This window comes from Pteropus alecto, unplaced genomic scaffold, assembly GCF_000325575.1.
Source record: "Pteropus alecto unplaced genomic scaffold, ASM32557v1 scaffold11, whole genome shotgun sequence".
Taxonomy (NCBI): Eukaryota; Metazoa; Chordata; class Mammalia; order Chiroptera; family Pteropodidae; genus Pteropus; species Pteropus alecto.
The window spans coordinates 11,868,430-11,882,225 of record NW_006431956.1 but is presented as its reverse complement, the minus strand read 5'-3'; the positions used below and the strand labels follow the sequence as shown (position 1 = coordinate 11,882,225).

The 13,796-nt window shown below is 45.3% G+C and overlaps 1 protein-coding gene across 1 annotated transcript in view; it reads left to right on the top strand.

Annotated features, from left to right (window-relative positions):
- Positions 1–1,922, top strand: part of SKIDA1 (SKI/DACH domain containing 1) — a 4,941-nt gene extending 3,019 nt beyond the window's left edge. The window contains exon 2 of the mRNA XM_025043399.1: positions 7–1,922. Within this exon, the coding sequence (XP_024899167.1) occupies positions 7–1,765 (1,759 nt within the window). The 3' untranslated portion in view covers positions 1,766–1,922. The remainder of the gene's footprint in view (positions 1–6) is intronic.
- Positions 1,923–13,796: the final 11,874 nt, after the last annotated feature.

Sequence of the window (13,796 nt, the reverse complement as noted above, 5' to 3'; positions counted from 1 at the left end):
GGAGAGGTTTCACCTGGTTAACAGCTTCTGCCCGCCTCCCCACCACCACCACCACCATCACCACCACCACCACCACCACCACCGGGCCCAGCCGCCGCCGCACAGTCACCCTCATCACCACCGGCCGCAGCCCCATCTGGGCAGCTTCCCCGAGAGCTGCAGCAGCGACTCGGAGTCCAGCTCCTACTCGGACCACGCAGGCAATGACTCCGACTTTGGCTCCAGTTTGTCCAGCTCCAGCAACTCCGTGTCCTCGGAGGAGGAGGAGGAGGGCGAGGGGGAGGAGGAATGCGAGGAGGAGGAGGAGGAGGAGGGAGAGGAGGAGGGGGGCAGCGGGGCCTCGGAGTCCAGCGAGGTCAGCTCGGAGGAGGAGGACTCCTCGTCGGAGTCGGACTCCAGCTCCGGCTCCAGCCAAGTGTCAGTGCAGAGCATCCGTTTCAGGCGCACCAGCTTCTGCCAGCCGCCCGGCGTGCAGGCGCAGGCCAACTTCCTGTACCATCTGGCCTCCGCCGCCGCCGCCACCAACCCCGCTGCTTTCGAGGGTGCAGGCCGACTTCCCGACCTCAAGAGCAGCTTCAAAGCCGAGTCGCCGGAGGAGTGGACTCTGCAGGGCTGGGCCCCCAAAACGTCTCCGGTGTACTGCCCGGCCGGCCTGGGGAGTTGTTTCACGGAGATAAGGAACGATAGAGTATCTGCGATTACATTCCCACACTCTGAAATCTCCAGTACTGTAAAGAGAACTGACCTGACAATTAACTGCCTGGCGGAGGGGGCCTCTTCACCTAGCCCAAAGACAAACAATGCATTTCCACAACAAAGAATACTCCGAGAAGCTAGGAAATGCCTGCAAGCAACTCCTACTACACACTGTGCCGATAGCAACACAATAGCGGCTAGGTTCTTCCATAACGGTTCTTCACGAGCAGCAGCAAATTCTGAAAAAGATTCCAAAATCCCCCCTTGTACTGAATTTGCTACGGTTTTGCCCCCTTTGCGGACTGATCTTGGGGTGGATGCAGCAGCACCACCGACGAAAGCCGAGAATCCCTGCACTGACACAGGCGACAAGACACTGCCATTTCTGCACAATATTAAAATCAAAGTCGAAGACAGTAGTGCTAATGAAGAATATGAACCTGACCTTATTACAAATAAGCTAAAGTGCGAGTGCAATGATACAAAGGGTGAGTTTTACAGTGTGACTGGAAGTAAAGAGGAGGACGCCTTGCTAACCACAGCCAAGGAAGGGTTTGCATGCCCTGAAAGAGAAACTGCTTCCTTAAATCTACTGGCTCCCAGTCAGGGCCTTTCATGCACTTTAGGTTCTCCCAAACCTGAGGATGGGGAATATAAATTTGGTGCCAGGGTGAGAAAAAATTACCGGACACTAGTCCTGGGAAAGCGACCAGTACTTCAGACACCTCCAGTCAAACCAAATTTGAAATCAGCTAGAAGTCCTCGTCCTACAGGTAAAACTGAGACACATGAAGGAACACTGGATGATTTTACAGTTATAAACAGACGCAAAAAGGTAGCCAGCAATGTAGCATCAGCAGTGAAAAGGCCGTTTAATTTCATGGCAAATTTTCCTTGTCCACCATCACTCATTATTGGGAAGGATGGGGATTTGTGGCCGGCGTATTCCTTAAACACCACTAAGGATTCCCAACCTCCTCATAAGGCCCATCCTATCTGGAAATGGCAGCTGGGCGGTTCTGCAATACCTCTTCCACCTAGTCACAAATTCAGGAAATTTAATTCATAAAAGTGTTTTGGAAGATATTTTCTTGAACTGTATTACCTTCCTTTTGTTGTAAACTGCACAGGATGGTTTGTACAAGTCCATTAATGTGTTACACCCCTTTTGGAGTCCTGGTTTATCGCATTTTGAAGACAGAAATCGGATTACTTTTTTTTTCCATTGCGGGTTTTTTTCTTTCTTTCTTTTTTTTTTTTTGGAGTAGGGTGGGGGCGGGGTGGGAGAATGGTTGGTTTACATTCCACAGACTACTTCAGGCTAAAGACTCAAGTAAAACTCAGTTATTACAGTAGAGCTGGAACACTTTACTGTTTCAATGCTAATAATGCACCCGGTACCTCAATTCAACTGCTACAAATAAATGTCAAAAGGTTGAATAATAAATATTACAATGAGCCATTAAGTTTATGCACTAGATTTCAGACCTGAAAGCGTAACTTCATTCAGTGAAAGTTTGTTAGGTTACATGGTTACACAATGAGGTAGCAAAAAGTTTCTGTGAGCCCAAAATGTTCTTTTCTGGAGCTCTTATTTGTGGGGTTCTTTTTTCTTTTTCTCCCCTCATTCCCTCTCCAAGAGTAGTTGCACTTAATTTTTCTTTTCTTTTTTCTTTTTTTTTGGAGTGGAAAGATTGGAGAGTCTTGATCGAATGCTGATAAAAGCTGCCTCATATACTGAGTAAAATAAATATGAGATTGTATTTTTTTTTTAGAAAGGGTGTGATTTTACTTTTACAGCCACTCCTTGCAAATGGAAAAGTCCTTTCTGTGTTCTCATCCAAAGGTTTTAAATAAGGTGACTCTTACTATTGTCCCGCTTACCTTGTGGTCTGAACATGACTCCTCAAATTTGCAGAACAATTAAAATATTTCTCTTAAGAGCAGGATATTTTATGATCTGACTCCTCATAGTGACAAAGCAGTAAATAGACCCAAGACAAGTAAAATGGGTCAGAGTCGTAAGAATACCCCAAATTAAAAATAACCGTTATTTCAGGGCTTTTTGGTATCAGAACTCAGGCACTTGGATTTTATTACATTTTACTTTTTCTGCATCTCTCTAAACTTTTGTTTTCAGACCATCCTGTGTATAGAGCAGGAGAGTTTCTACTGCAAGTGACAATCAGAGGTGACTATCTATATTTGCACTTAAAATCAAAGTAGTTCAACATGCAAATGGCTAGGGTCTAGCCCGTGGTAAGGGCCCTGCTGGTGTACTATGTTGTGATGATGGAAGCAGTAAATCAAAATTATGGAAATTTGCACTGTTGAAAAGCATGCTTTAGCTTTATTTTCAATTAAAAACACTGTTTAAAATTCCTGGTTCCATACATTTCTACTTATTCCAGATTGAAGAATGGTTAACAGGAATGAATGGTTTTGTTGACATTTTCACTTGTAATGTTTTTGTCTGAAAGAAATGCATTTATTGGGTGTAGTGTTTTGTTGTAATACCATGTGATGAGGCCAGTCAGGTTCCCTGTAAAACACTGGTGGACTCCTTCCTGAATGACAAGAAAACTTAAAAAGTTGTTACAAATCAAGTGCAAAAAGTTTTGGGTTTAAAAAGATGAAGCAGAAATCAATTGCTATTTTAATGCAAGTTAAATCTAATCATTTTTGGTCCACCTCTCCTAGTCTGACAAATTATGTATCTCAGATCTTTGCCATCTTAAACCTAAGAATTTGCATCTATAGATCATAAATCACAAAACAAAACATCAATGAAATGTTTACTGTGTGAATTTAAGTCCCTATTTCTCATGGAAATTCAGTCTTTTTCCCCCTTAACCTTTTAATTCCTACTCCCTTTGAAAATTTTCTTTTGTCTATAAATGTTTCAGATAGATCTGGATGGTCTCAGCCCTAATTGCTATATATGCTCTGTGGTTTGACTCTTATTGTAAAAGACAGAGGCTGAGCATACCTGCATCCAAATACACTTGGATGGAGTAAACAGATGCTTTGAACTGCCTCCCTTCCTTTCCTTCTTGAATGTTGCCAGATGTAAATGCACTGGATCTTTTTTTTATTGGCATGATAGATATGGTCAAAGCAAAAATTGGGGGATGTTATCCTTGAATTCATGTTTGTGTGTATTTCCAAAGACCAGTACAAGTTACATTTAAAGCCCCAGAAAGCTGAACAATTGACTTCTCAGTCTGAGTTCTTTCCTCTCTGGAAGGCGATACAGAATTTGGGTGCAGTGAGTTGTCTTGCAAAATCAATCTATAAAAAGTGTGACATACACACACTGGAAGTCTGTCATTTCTATTCTTTAATTACTGTTAAGTCAAGAAAGTTCAAAGTATGGTGACTACTACATTTAGATTAGTACTTTTCTTGTTGGCAATGGAATCGCTGTTCCTAAATTATAAATTGAGAATATATTTGAAGCCTACAGATCTTGGGCATGGGTGGACCACGAGATGGAGTAAGCACACTTTAAAACAAATATACCTTATGGAATTTCTGACAGAAAATATCGGCCTCCAGCTCTCACACTTGGTTTTCCAGCCCTCAGAGAATCAATAGTTTCAGTTTATAGGAGCTGGAGAATGAGCAGCATGGAGGCCGAGCCATTCCAGAGTGATACCATCAAAAGGAAAGAAATTAAATAGTCAACACAAATTTCGCCCCACAGTGCTCCTACAAGCCAGCCAACCACAGCAAAACCTGAGTTGGGGCTTCTGTTAGGAAAGTATATGAAATAGTATTCAGTAACTTGCAAATACAAGGTATTCTTTCAATTTCTGGTAGCCCTTTAGCTGTTTGCCCTTTCTTCTTGTGGGAATTATTCCCAGAACAGTTTATTTCATTTTGGTCATCTTATGATTAACGACAATATCTAGGTTTCCTAAGATACTATAAATGTCCCATTTGTTCAAAAAAGTTAAGCCTTATTGAGAGAAAAACAGAAGTTACCTCCATTGACAGATTGCATTTCTACATTTAAATGTTTTCAGGTGATAGATTTTTTTTTTCTTTTAAGGCACTGTATATGGTTCCAGGGTCACTAATTCCTATGTCTAAAGTCCACCATTCACAGACATAAGGAAAATGCTGGAAGGGGCTCTTTCTCAGACTTTTTAGGAGAAACAAGCCTATTTTGGGTCTTCTAGAAAAGTAGTTTCCTGATAAGACTGTGAAATGAAGATTTAATTATTTTTTTAGGTGATGTGTTTACTCTGTCTTCCACAGCCAGGTTATCTGCCTTTTTCATAAATGCAGCTTGCTCTTTTTCAACTATTTACTTTTTAAAGTGGGTGTTCTTTCCTACTGGCTTACTTGATTATAGTAGAGTAATCTCAATAATGGTTGTTTATTTTAAAATCAACAACAAGGAGCCACCACTAAACAGCAATAACACAAACTAAATGGGCTGATGTGTGGATTTTTATCTTATCCGTGTCTGGGTGACTTTCAATGGTCTAGAAATTCCTCAAAATTCCAGCCCCAAGAATTGGAAGTTTCTGCTGCTATGAGAATGACAGTTTTGTTTGCATGCAGGAAGAGATGTAGACTAATTCCTCAAAAGCATTTTTTTCTTTCAAAGAAAGAAAACAAAAATCTTCATGGTAAAAATTTAAAAAATAAAATAAAATAAAGCATTAGCATCGACAAAAGCCATAAAATGTGGTGAGTTTTGCTTCACCTTAAAAATAACTTCCTGTTTAAAAGGATGTGAAAAGGAGAATTTCCAGAGCCAAATTAGGGGTAAAAATTAAAGGCTCCCCATCAACTAACCTCAGGAAATTGGCAAGGAGGAACAGGGCATCCACCTTAGGGAGTCCACCCGGTCACCCCGGTCTTCCCCAGGATTTTCCCCATCCCTGGAAGGAAGAATTATTTTTAATGCTAGCTTTGGTTTTGGTTTGCTCCCTAGGCCAAAGGGCATTTTTGCAAACTAGCCTGGGGGGTGGGGACTTAAGGCAGATCTAGGAGGTGGGGGAGGGCTGCATTTTACCTGTTTGGCAGGCCCTCTTTTGCTATTAAAAAAAAAAAGAAAGAAAGAAAAAAGAAAAAAAGGAAGGGGGGCCCAGCTATCATTCTTTGCCCATGCCCTAGGCCCCCGCTCCTCTCTCGCTCCTTTTCAAACTGTGGCGGCCTCACAAGCTCCTACTTTAAAAGGCCTGAGATGTTTTGCATGAAGCCCTCACAATAGGGGTTGAGGGAATTGACAGTTTCAAAAACAAGGCGTTCAGTCCTTTCCAGCTGCCGGGCCCGCTCTCTCGCACCAACTCTTCGCTCCTCGCTGCTGGTGGCGTCCTCGGAAGCCAGAGGCCTCCCCCACCCGGCCAGCGCGCATTCCGGCCGCCCCACCCCGCCCCCGGGCTGTGTTTGTAAACAGGGGTCAGTGTCCGGGGTCTGCTGGCGCGGGGACGAGAGAGAAGGCAGGGGACGGCCGAGCCGGCGAAGGGTCGGCCCAGGGACCGAGGGGGTTTCGGGGTCCCTTTCCCCCGCGTTGTCTCCCCAGGCGCCGAGCTCTGGCCACCGCGCGAACCCTGGGCAGCCCTCAGCTCTCTGGCCTGGGCCACTAGCACCAGAAATGTTTAAATGCCGCCATTTTGCATGGTGGCAAACCAATTTCTTTGTGACTTTTTTTCCCCGCCCACATCTTGCTTTCCTCTAAATTTGTGACCCTCTTGCGCCCCGGATAGAAGAGCCCGCACCCCTGTGCGAGGCCCCACTGCTCTGGCGCAGCCTCACGTCCTCGCGGCCTCGTGGCCAGGCCCACCAGGAGCAGGGGCGACAGGGCCCACTGCCGGCCTCAGCACCCCCTCCTCCAGGCTGGCCGTGGGGGACTGGGCCTCCTGCTCTCACTTGGCGCTCTTTTTTGTGTTCTGGAGTCTTCTCCCACCCCCGCACACACACGCACGGTCTAGCCCTTTCTCACTTTGGCGCCCAGGCCTCATCTCTCTTTCAAATGGGCCCAGCTTTTTGCACTGGGCAGAGGGCTGGCCAGGGCCTCCCAAATGCGGTTGTGGAATGCAAGTGGCAAAGGGATGGGGCTTCACACTGGGCCAGCCAGCACGGCTGCGAACGCCTCCTGGGAAGTGGCCCAAGACCAGAGGCTGGAGTCAGGGCAGGGCCCACCTGAGTACCCCGGCGGGAGTAATGTGCTGGGCCGAGGCCTGCTCGCGTTGGCGCGGTGGTTTCTGTCCCTTGGAACCTCGCAGTGCATCTGAAAGTGGAATGATGACCTGGAAACGGGAAACGGGAGACAGTGACCTGGAAAAGCACCCCGGGTTGGGGGGGTTGGAGTGCAGCAACGCAAACAAAGCTGCTCCTGGAAAAGAGGGGAAACAGAGGTGCACCGCTGCTAGGTCACAGGAAAGTGCAACAAGCTTGTTTTCCCGAGTGTTTAAAATGCAGCCCCAGTTGTAAAGTGTGTGAAATTACGCACTGGTCTCTTAAAGAGTGCCTAATTTATAGTAAATAGCGAGGTCTTTGTAAATGGCTTTATTATGTTGTTTCTTGTTAATTGTTGAGAAAATCTCCATTGTTGAGTGTGAAAGGCTTTATGAGCTAACCTGGTCCAAGGCGCAATCAGAGGGCAGTAAATAGCCGCTCGGCCGCCGAGGCCCGCGCGGAAGCCACGCCGGCCCGGAGCGCGGCGGCGACTCTGCAGACGCGGCCTCGGCCTGGGAGGAAAGTGGCTGGGGCTTCCAGGCTTCCATTAAGGAAGAGGCGTGTTTTGAACTCGCGGGCCCCCAGAGCAGCTGGCCGAGTGCGACAAGGAGAACCGGGAGAGCGGGGGCGACCCCGGCGGCGGGGGCCGCGGGGGCGGGGCGCAGCCCAGCGCCCCTCGCCTCCCCCAGCCTCGTCCACAGGCCGGCGGCCCCGGCCCGGGCTCCAGAGCCCTGGGGTGCAATGGGTTCTTGAGCTTTGTCTCCACTTCTCAGCCTCGTGGAGCTCGGTTCGGCCAAGCCTGCGGAACTCCTGAAAACGCCGGGCGCGGGGGGACAGAAGGGGCGACAGGCCGAGCAGTCCCCTAAGGAGAGCTCTAGACCCCTGCCTGCGCCGCCTCTTCTTTTGTTTAAAGCTTTCTCTCCCTTTCTTTCAAGCGCTCGCTCTCTCTCTCTCCATTAGAAACCTGAAATGGACTCAGAAGACAGGAGAAATAAGGGGAAGGGCTTTTGGTTGGTTGGTTGGTTGGTTGGTTGGTTGTGTGTGTGTGTGTCTTTTTAATGACTAAATAATTGTGTGTGTGTGTGTGTGTGTGTGTGTGTGTGTGTGTGTGTGTGTGTGTGTGTCAAGAAAAGGATTTCTTCTTTAGTCTAAGATAAGGCATTTCTATCTCCTTTTCCCATCTCCTCCAGGTCTCTTTCCAGCCAGTTGGGACCCGGGAAGGGTACGGGCAGACCCAGGCAGGCGCTGGGTTCATTAGATTAACTTTGAGGCGAGGACCCGCTGGGTCCTGCAGGCCTGGAGAGGACGGGCTGAGAGCGCCTCCCTGGGCTCGGCCCCGCGGCCTTTCCAGGACTTAAGACCCGGTGGGTCCGGGGGAAAAGCAGCAGCAGCCTCTCCGCAGCCCTGAGCTCTAGCAGTGCAGCTAGAGGAAAGAGAATTTCCTGTGAGCCTACATGGGGGGAAAAACCTGGGTTGGTGGACTGTACGTAAGGGTTTGGACCTTAGCAAATGCAAATCACAAGGAAATGTTAATTTCACTTAGAAAAACCTATATTCAGCTATCTGCCTTCCCTTCTAAGACAGCCCTCTGCATGCGCACTCTCGCTCTCTCACCAAATTAGCTATTACGTGCAATCCCTCTGGGTTTAAAGCACTTGTTTCGCGGATTCGCGTACAACCTATATTAACCATGCACTTTCTGCTATTCCTCTTGTGACTGCCCCTGCCTCTTCCTTCTTTGCAGAGAGTATGATGCATTTTATTTTAGCCCAATCGATGCGTGCAAATACTGGGGTAACACAAACCACACTTCTGCGATGGAGGCTGTTTTCAAAATTGAGTTTAGGGATCAATACTAAGTCGAAATGCTCCAAATTGCACGAATTCACCAAATTTAAGCCTTGGGCTCCCAAAGCCCTTTCCTGGCTGATTAACGTATTCGCCCGCAGTACCCGTGGTTCCATCATCGTTCATGCTTCTCAAAACACGATATTTTTTCATCGTGTGTATTGGGTTTTCCATAAAGATCGGACCGGTTTGTTTGCAAAAACACGACCCCAAAACGCGTGGAGTTAAACCCCTGTCAACGGCTTCGGTGCAGTGTCCCCCTCGCCCTTGCCTTGCTTGCTGCCATTCCTCTTCCTCTTCGTAGGACCTAACAGCAGCACCTAAAATTGCCATAGTGGGTGCTCAGAAAACGCTTGCCCAGTTCAATATACATTTTACCGGTCAGGGAGCAGACCTCTCCTGGGCCACTACTTGACTCCCATGATTTTGCCCAGAGCCTGGCTGTGTGGGTTGCAGCACAGCCAGCTCTCTATTTTGTGGCAGCGGCCTAGGCTGCAGGGCAGACTGGTGCCTAACTAGGGGGAGGGCAGTGGTTGACCTCTTGCAAGGGAGGTTAAGGCTAGAGAGGTGGAGGAAGAGGAATTTCAAAAGAGCTTTAAGAGAGCTTGCTGCCCACAGATACCTGTGTGTCCATGTGTCCTGTAAAGAACATCTGCTGGAGAAACAGGACAAGTACCTAGGATGCTAGGTATCCCTGATTCCTTAGCTCCTGTTGCCTGGAACTTACTTCAGTGGAGAGGACTAGAGCAAGACAGAAAGTGGTGGAGAGAGTGGCAGGCGGCCTAGAGGCTCTCCAGTAAGATCCATCTTATCCAGTAAGATTCATCTAATCAGTGTCATCATATATTTGTGTTTGACTCTTTTGGATGGAAAAGGCTTAGCAATCAACAGACGTAGACCCTAAAATATCACTAGTCTAGCTGAGAGTCAACTGCTCACAGGTCTGCAAAGGCCCTCCCCAGCCAGGATGCTCAGAAGGAAGGGAAGAAAACAGAAGGGGAAATGTCTAAGTGACTGCCTGCCCTCTTCTCCAAGCCATCAAAACAAACAAACAAACAAACAGACAGACAGACAGACAAACTCAGTTCTCCTGGAGACTGGGCTATTGGACACACACATGTAGGACACTGAAAGACTAGAATATAGTTTCCATTGTTAGTGCTTCCTCTCTTTAAGATCAGTTTAAGTGAGCTCCAGGAACAACACAATCCTTGTGCTAAGTGATGAGCAGTAGAGAGGAAAAACAGTATGGAAGGGAGAACTGCACTATGCCTAGGTAGCAGCCCTCCCTCTTTCCTGTGCAAGTTAGAAATGACACAAATATGTAAGAGATCTCAAGGCTACCACATGGTCAGTAGGCGAAGGTTTCAGTCTCCGAATGACTGGAAAGGATGTAGATTCTTGGATCTCCCAGAAATAAAGGCACGTTTTACATTCTTTCTCCCTCCTGTCTTTTTCCCTCTCTCTTTTCCCTCCCTCTCAAATGAATACCCTGATTGTCAGTGGTGCAAATGTGGGAGATTAGTTTTCTTTCTTTACATTGGATTCAAATATGCAGACCAGTGGATGGTTAAGCTTTCAGATGTCTAATTATTATATCCATTCGAAGTAAAACCTGCGAGGTAGAGTAGGAATTGCCATGACCATGTTTATTTACCCTTTCCCCCTTCTACTTTTATCTTCTCTTTTTTCTCCACTCCCACCTTTTCAGCTTTTTCTCTTCCTCTACTCCTTTCTAACTCTTGCACCCAGGTGAAGGGGCAATACCAATAGTTAGTAATACTTTCTCCAGGGGTGGAAAGAAGGTAAGATCTGTACTTAAACCAATGCTGATAGAGGCGGTGTGGCAGCCTGCGGTGACCCTGAGCTTCCTTTGCTGGGGTGAGGGGCCAGGTCTTCCCAGCCTCTTGTCCTGCATGTGCTGAGCTATTCCGGTGAAGCTATAAAAAACAGCATGTCTCAAGACCAGGAGAGCTCAACTCCATAAACACATGGCTATGGCTCTAACATGGAGTACATTGCCAGATGCAAATGCAAAGAGATGCTTTCAATTTTGTTCCAAGTGTTATACATCATGTGGCAAATTGGTCTTCAGAAAGCCAATGTTGATTTCTTTCTGTTAATAATAAAGACTTTTAAAAATCTTAAGCATATATGATTGAGAATTAAAAGGGTGTACGTTGCTACTACTAGAGTATTTCTTATCTAAATTTAAAAAGAGAGGAAGCATTTTTTTCCCCCTCCTAAATAAGGAAAAATATTAAGTGAGAGGAGCTTGGTTAACATTTGAAATTTTCAGTTGTTTTGCTGCTCATATAATTCTAAGAAAATAAAAATATTTTAATCTTTGTACTTTTCAAAGTATCTTTTTGCATCTTTATGTATGTTAATTTAAAAGTAAACCAGGAAATTGATTATACACTCCTGCCATCTTCTTTAGAAAAACTGACTGCAGAACATCTACTTTACCTAAAACATCAACATTTCATATTATCTTATACATCTCAGTTTGTGGTTTGTAATTTAACATTTCTAAATTAAATAGTAGGAAAAGAGAATTTGTTTTGTATAATTGAAATGGGGGGAAAATATAACTTGTTTTGTAGACTTAGGGAGGTTGCCAGGGCTTCTAAAATCTTGTCCTTTGTATCAATCTCTAGCTGGTTTATCTGAATAGGATACGATCCTACATAACATGTGGGCTTAACTATCATATTCCAACACAATGGAAGGACTTCTAAATGAATCGGAAATATCCCGATTGTAAATTTCCTATGCCTTCCTGTTTTGAACCAATATTTTAGTGTATACTTCCAGGTTGACTTTAAATGTGCTCTCCCTCAAGAAAAAAAAAAAGTGCAAAAATGATTATTAAGAAAAAGAAAAGCAGGAAATCTTTTATAAATACTGTTAGGACCATTGATCCCAGTTACCTATAATGTGAATGGTATGATTATGGTTGTTCCATTGACATGGTTTCTTCATTCAGGATCCTGGCCAAAGGAATAGCATGTCAATGTGTAAAATTCTAGCCAAAGATAAGCCATTACAATGGAAATAGCGATGTGCAAAGTCTCATTGAAGCCAATGAAATTGAGTGTAATATCCATACCACATTCTCATCTGCTTGCCTCAGGATTTAGTATGCGGCTCTGCATTGAAATGAGATTATGCATATAAAATGCCAATATAGAATACAATGCCCAATAAAACATTAGAAAAGCAACTTACAGCTTATATACATGGGCTTTACTTAAATTTTAACTTCATGTGCAAAATAAACCACAGCACCATCAGAACACTAAATCTACAAAATGTCCTCACTCTGGTTTTTCATGCTTCTTGCTGCATGATTCCTCCACACCCCCTCCTATCCAAACACAATTCTTTTAAGGGCACTCTTCAAATCATCTAACAATTCCCAAAGGGTATTCCAGGAGTCTCTTAAAGTGTCTTTCTAAATTAAAAGGCCCCAAACAATTTAAGTGCATTTTTGAACCAAAAAATATCACAAAGTATTTGGACTTGCAAACCTATGGGTGTATAAAAAGAAGAAAGGGACCAAAGAGAAAACGCCCCCACAGTGGATTACAAGGTTATGGGACAGGTCACTAGGAAAGGGAAATAAAACTGAATGTTAGGTTGGGCTTGTAAATTATGCACCTTTCAGGGAAAGCGGTTTTAAGGTCTCTTCACTCAAGGGTTTTTTTTTTTTTTTTTTCCCCATCCATTTTGCTATTAATTCTTAACTCTTGGTAGGCAGCTCTTTAATGAGGTTGTTTGTGGCCGGTTAATTTTCTCCAATCTACTGAGCTCCTCATTTTCCCTTTTAAGTGCAGTGCTGCCTAGAGCTTTCAGTATTTTCCATACCAGAAAACAAAATAAACGTGAAGTTGCCTGGCTGGGCTGAGAATTAAAGGCGTTATGCGGACAGAAAAACAGTGGGCCTGGACAGATGGGAGTGGGAGGGTAGAAACCCGGCTGAGTTGAGGGCATGAGGGAGAGAATTCAGTCTTAGGAGAGCAATGACCCCGGGAGTGTAATATATTAAATATTGCAGCGATCGATTTCAATACCCCAAGTGGACACGGGAATAAAAATTCACCAACAAGCTGAAGTGATTAGGAATGCTTTGTTGTGAGGGAAAAAAATGTGATTTTCTTCAGATCCTTTCCGTTCAGGTTAGATAGAAGAGGCCTAGACGATCCAAGTCAGAGCCCTGACTCCCAGTTTGGGATATAACTCTGAAGGTTAGTCATATCTCAGTGGTGCTTCTGCTGACTGAAACGATGAGCCTTTGTACTAAGGAGGATTAAATATCAACCACAATTATGGGCTGGTCACTCTAGGAGCTTTCCTCCCAAATCAGAGAAGAGTACATTTTGGAAAGGCTGCTCCTTTCCTGTGTACTAGTCTTTGTTTCAGCTCTGGGACAAAGCAGTTGGTTTTGCACAGTCCTTCTTTCATTAAAATCCAGGGGAAAATGCACAATATGGTTTACAGAAGGTTGATTCACAATAGCAGAACTGTAAAGACAGCGTTTGGTGCTATGCAGGGGAGAAATTTTTGAAATGTCATTCTGGGGCTAAAAGTAGGAAACCATCATTTATACAGGCACAAATACCCACTACCACCCATGATTTCATGAGTGATTTCAGAATTGGGTGGGATTTTCTGTTCTTTTTTTTCTACCGAACCCAGCTTTTAGATAACATTCGTGCTATGAATTCTGTTTCTCTCAGTCCAGGAATCTGTTTAGGGATTTGGGGCGGTCACGGCGGAGGCTGCTTGGGGCAAAGGGATTGTTTTCAGTCACAGCCTAATGGGCAAGGCCTGGGTTCTTCACACTGGGGACACCAAGTCTGCTGCTAGGGACACACTGCTGGATGCCTGCATGCAGCAGCAGCAGCCACCGCAGCTTCCTGCTGCCTCCTCCTTCAGTGTGGTCGCCACAAATCTGGGAAAGACATGCAGCATCATACAAAGGATTTCTTTAATGAGGATGAGTTCCTCAGAGTGATGAGGGGTTGTGGCTGCTGCTTGGGCCTCTCTTTCCC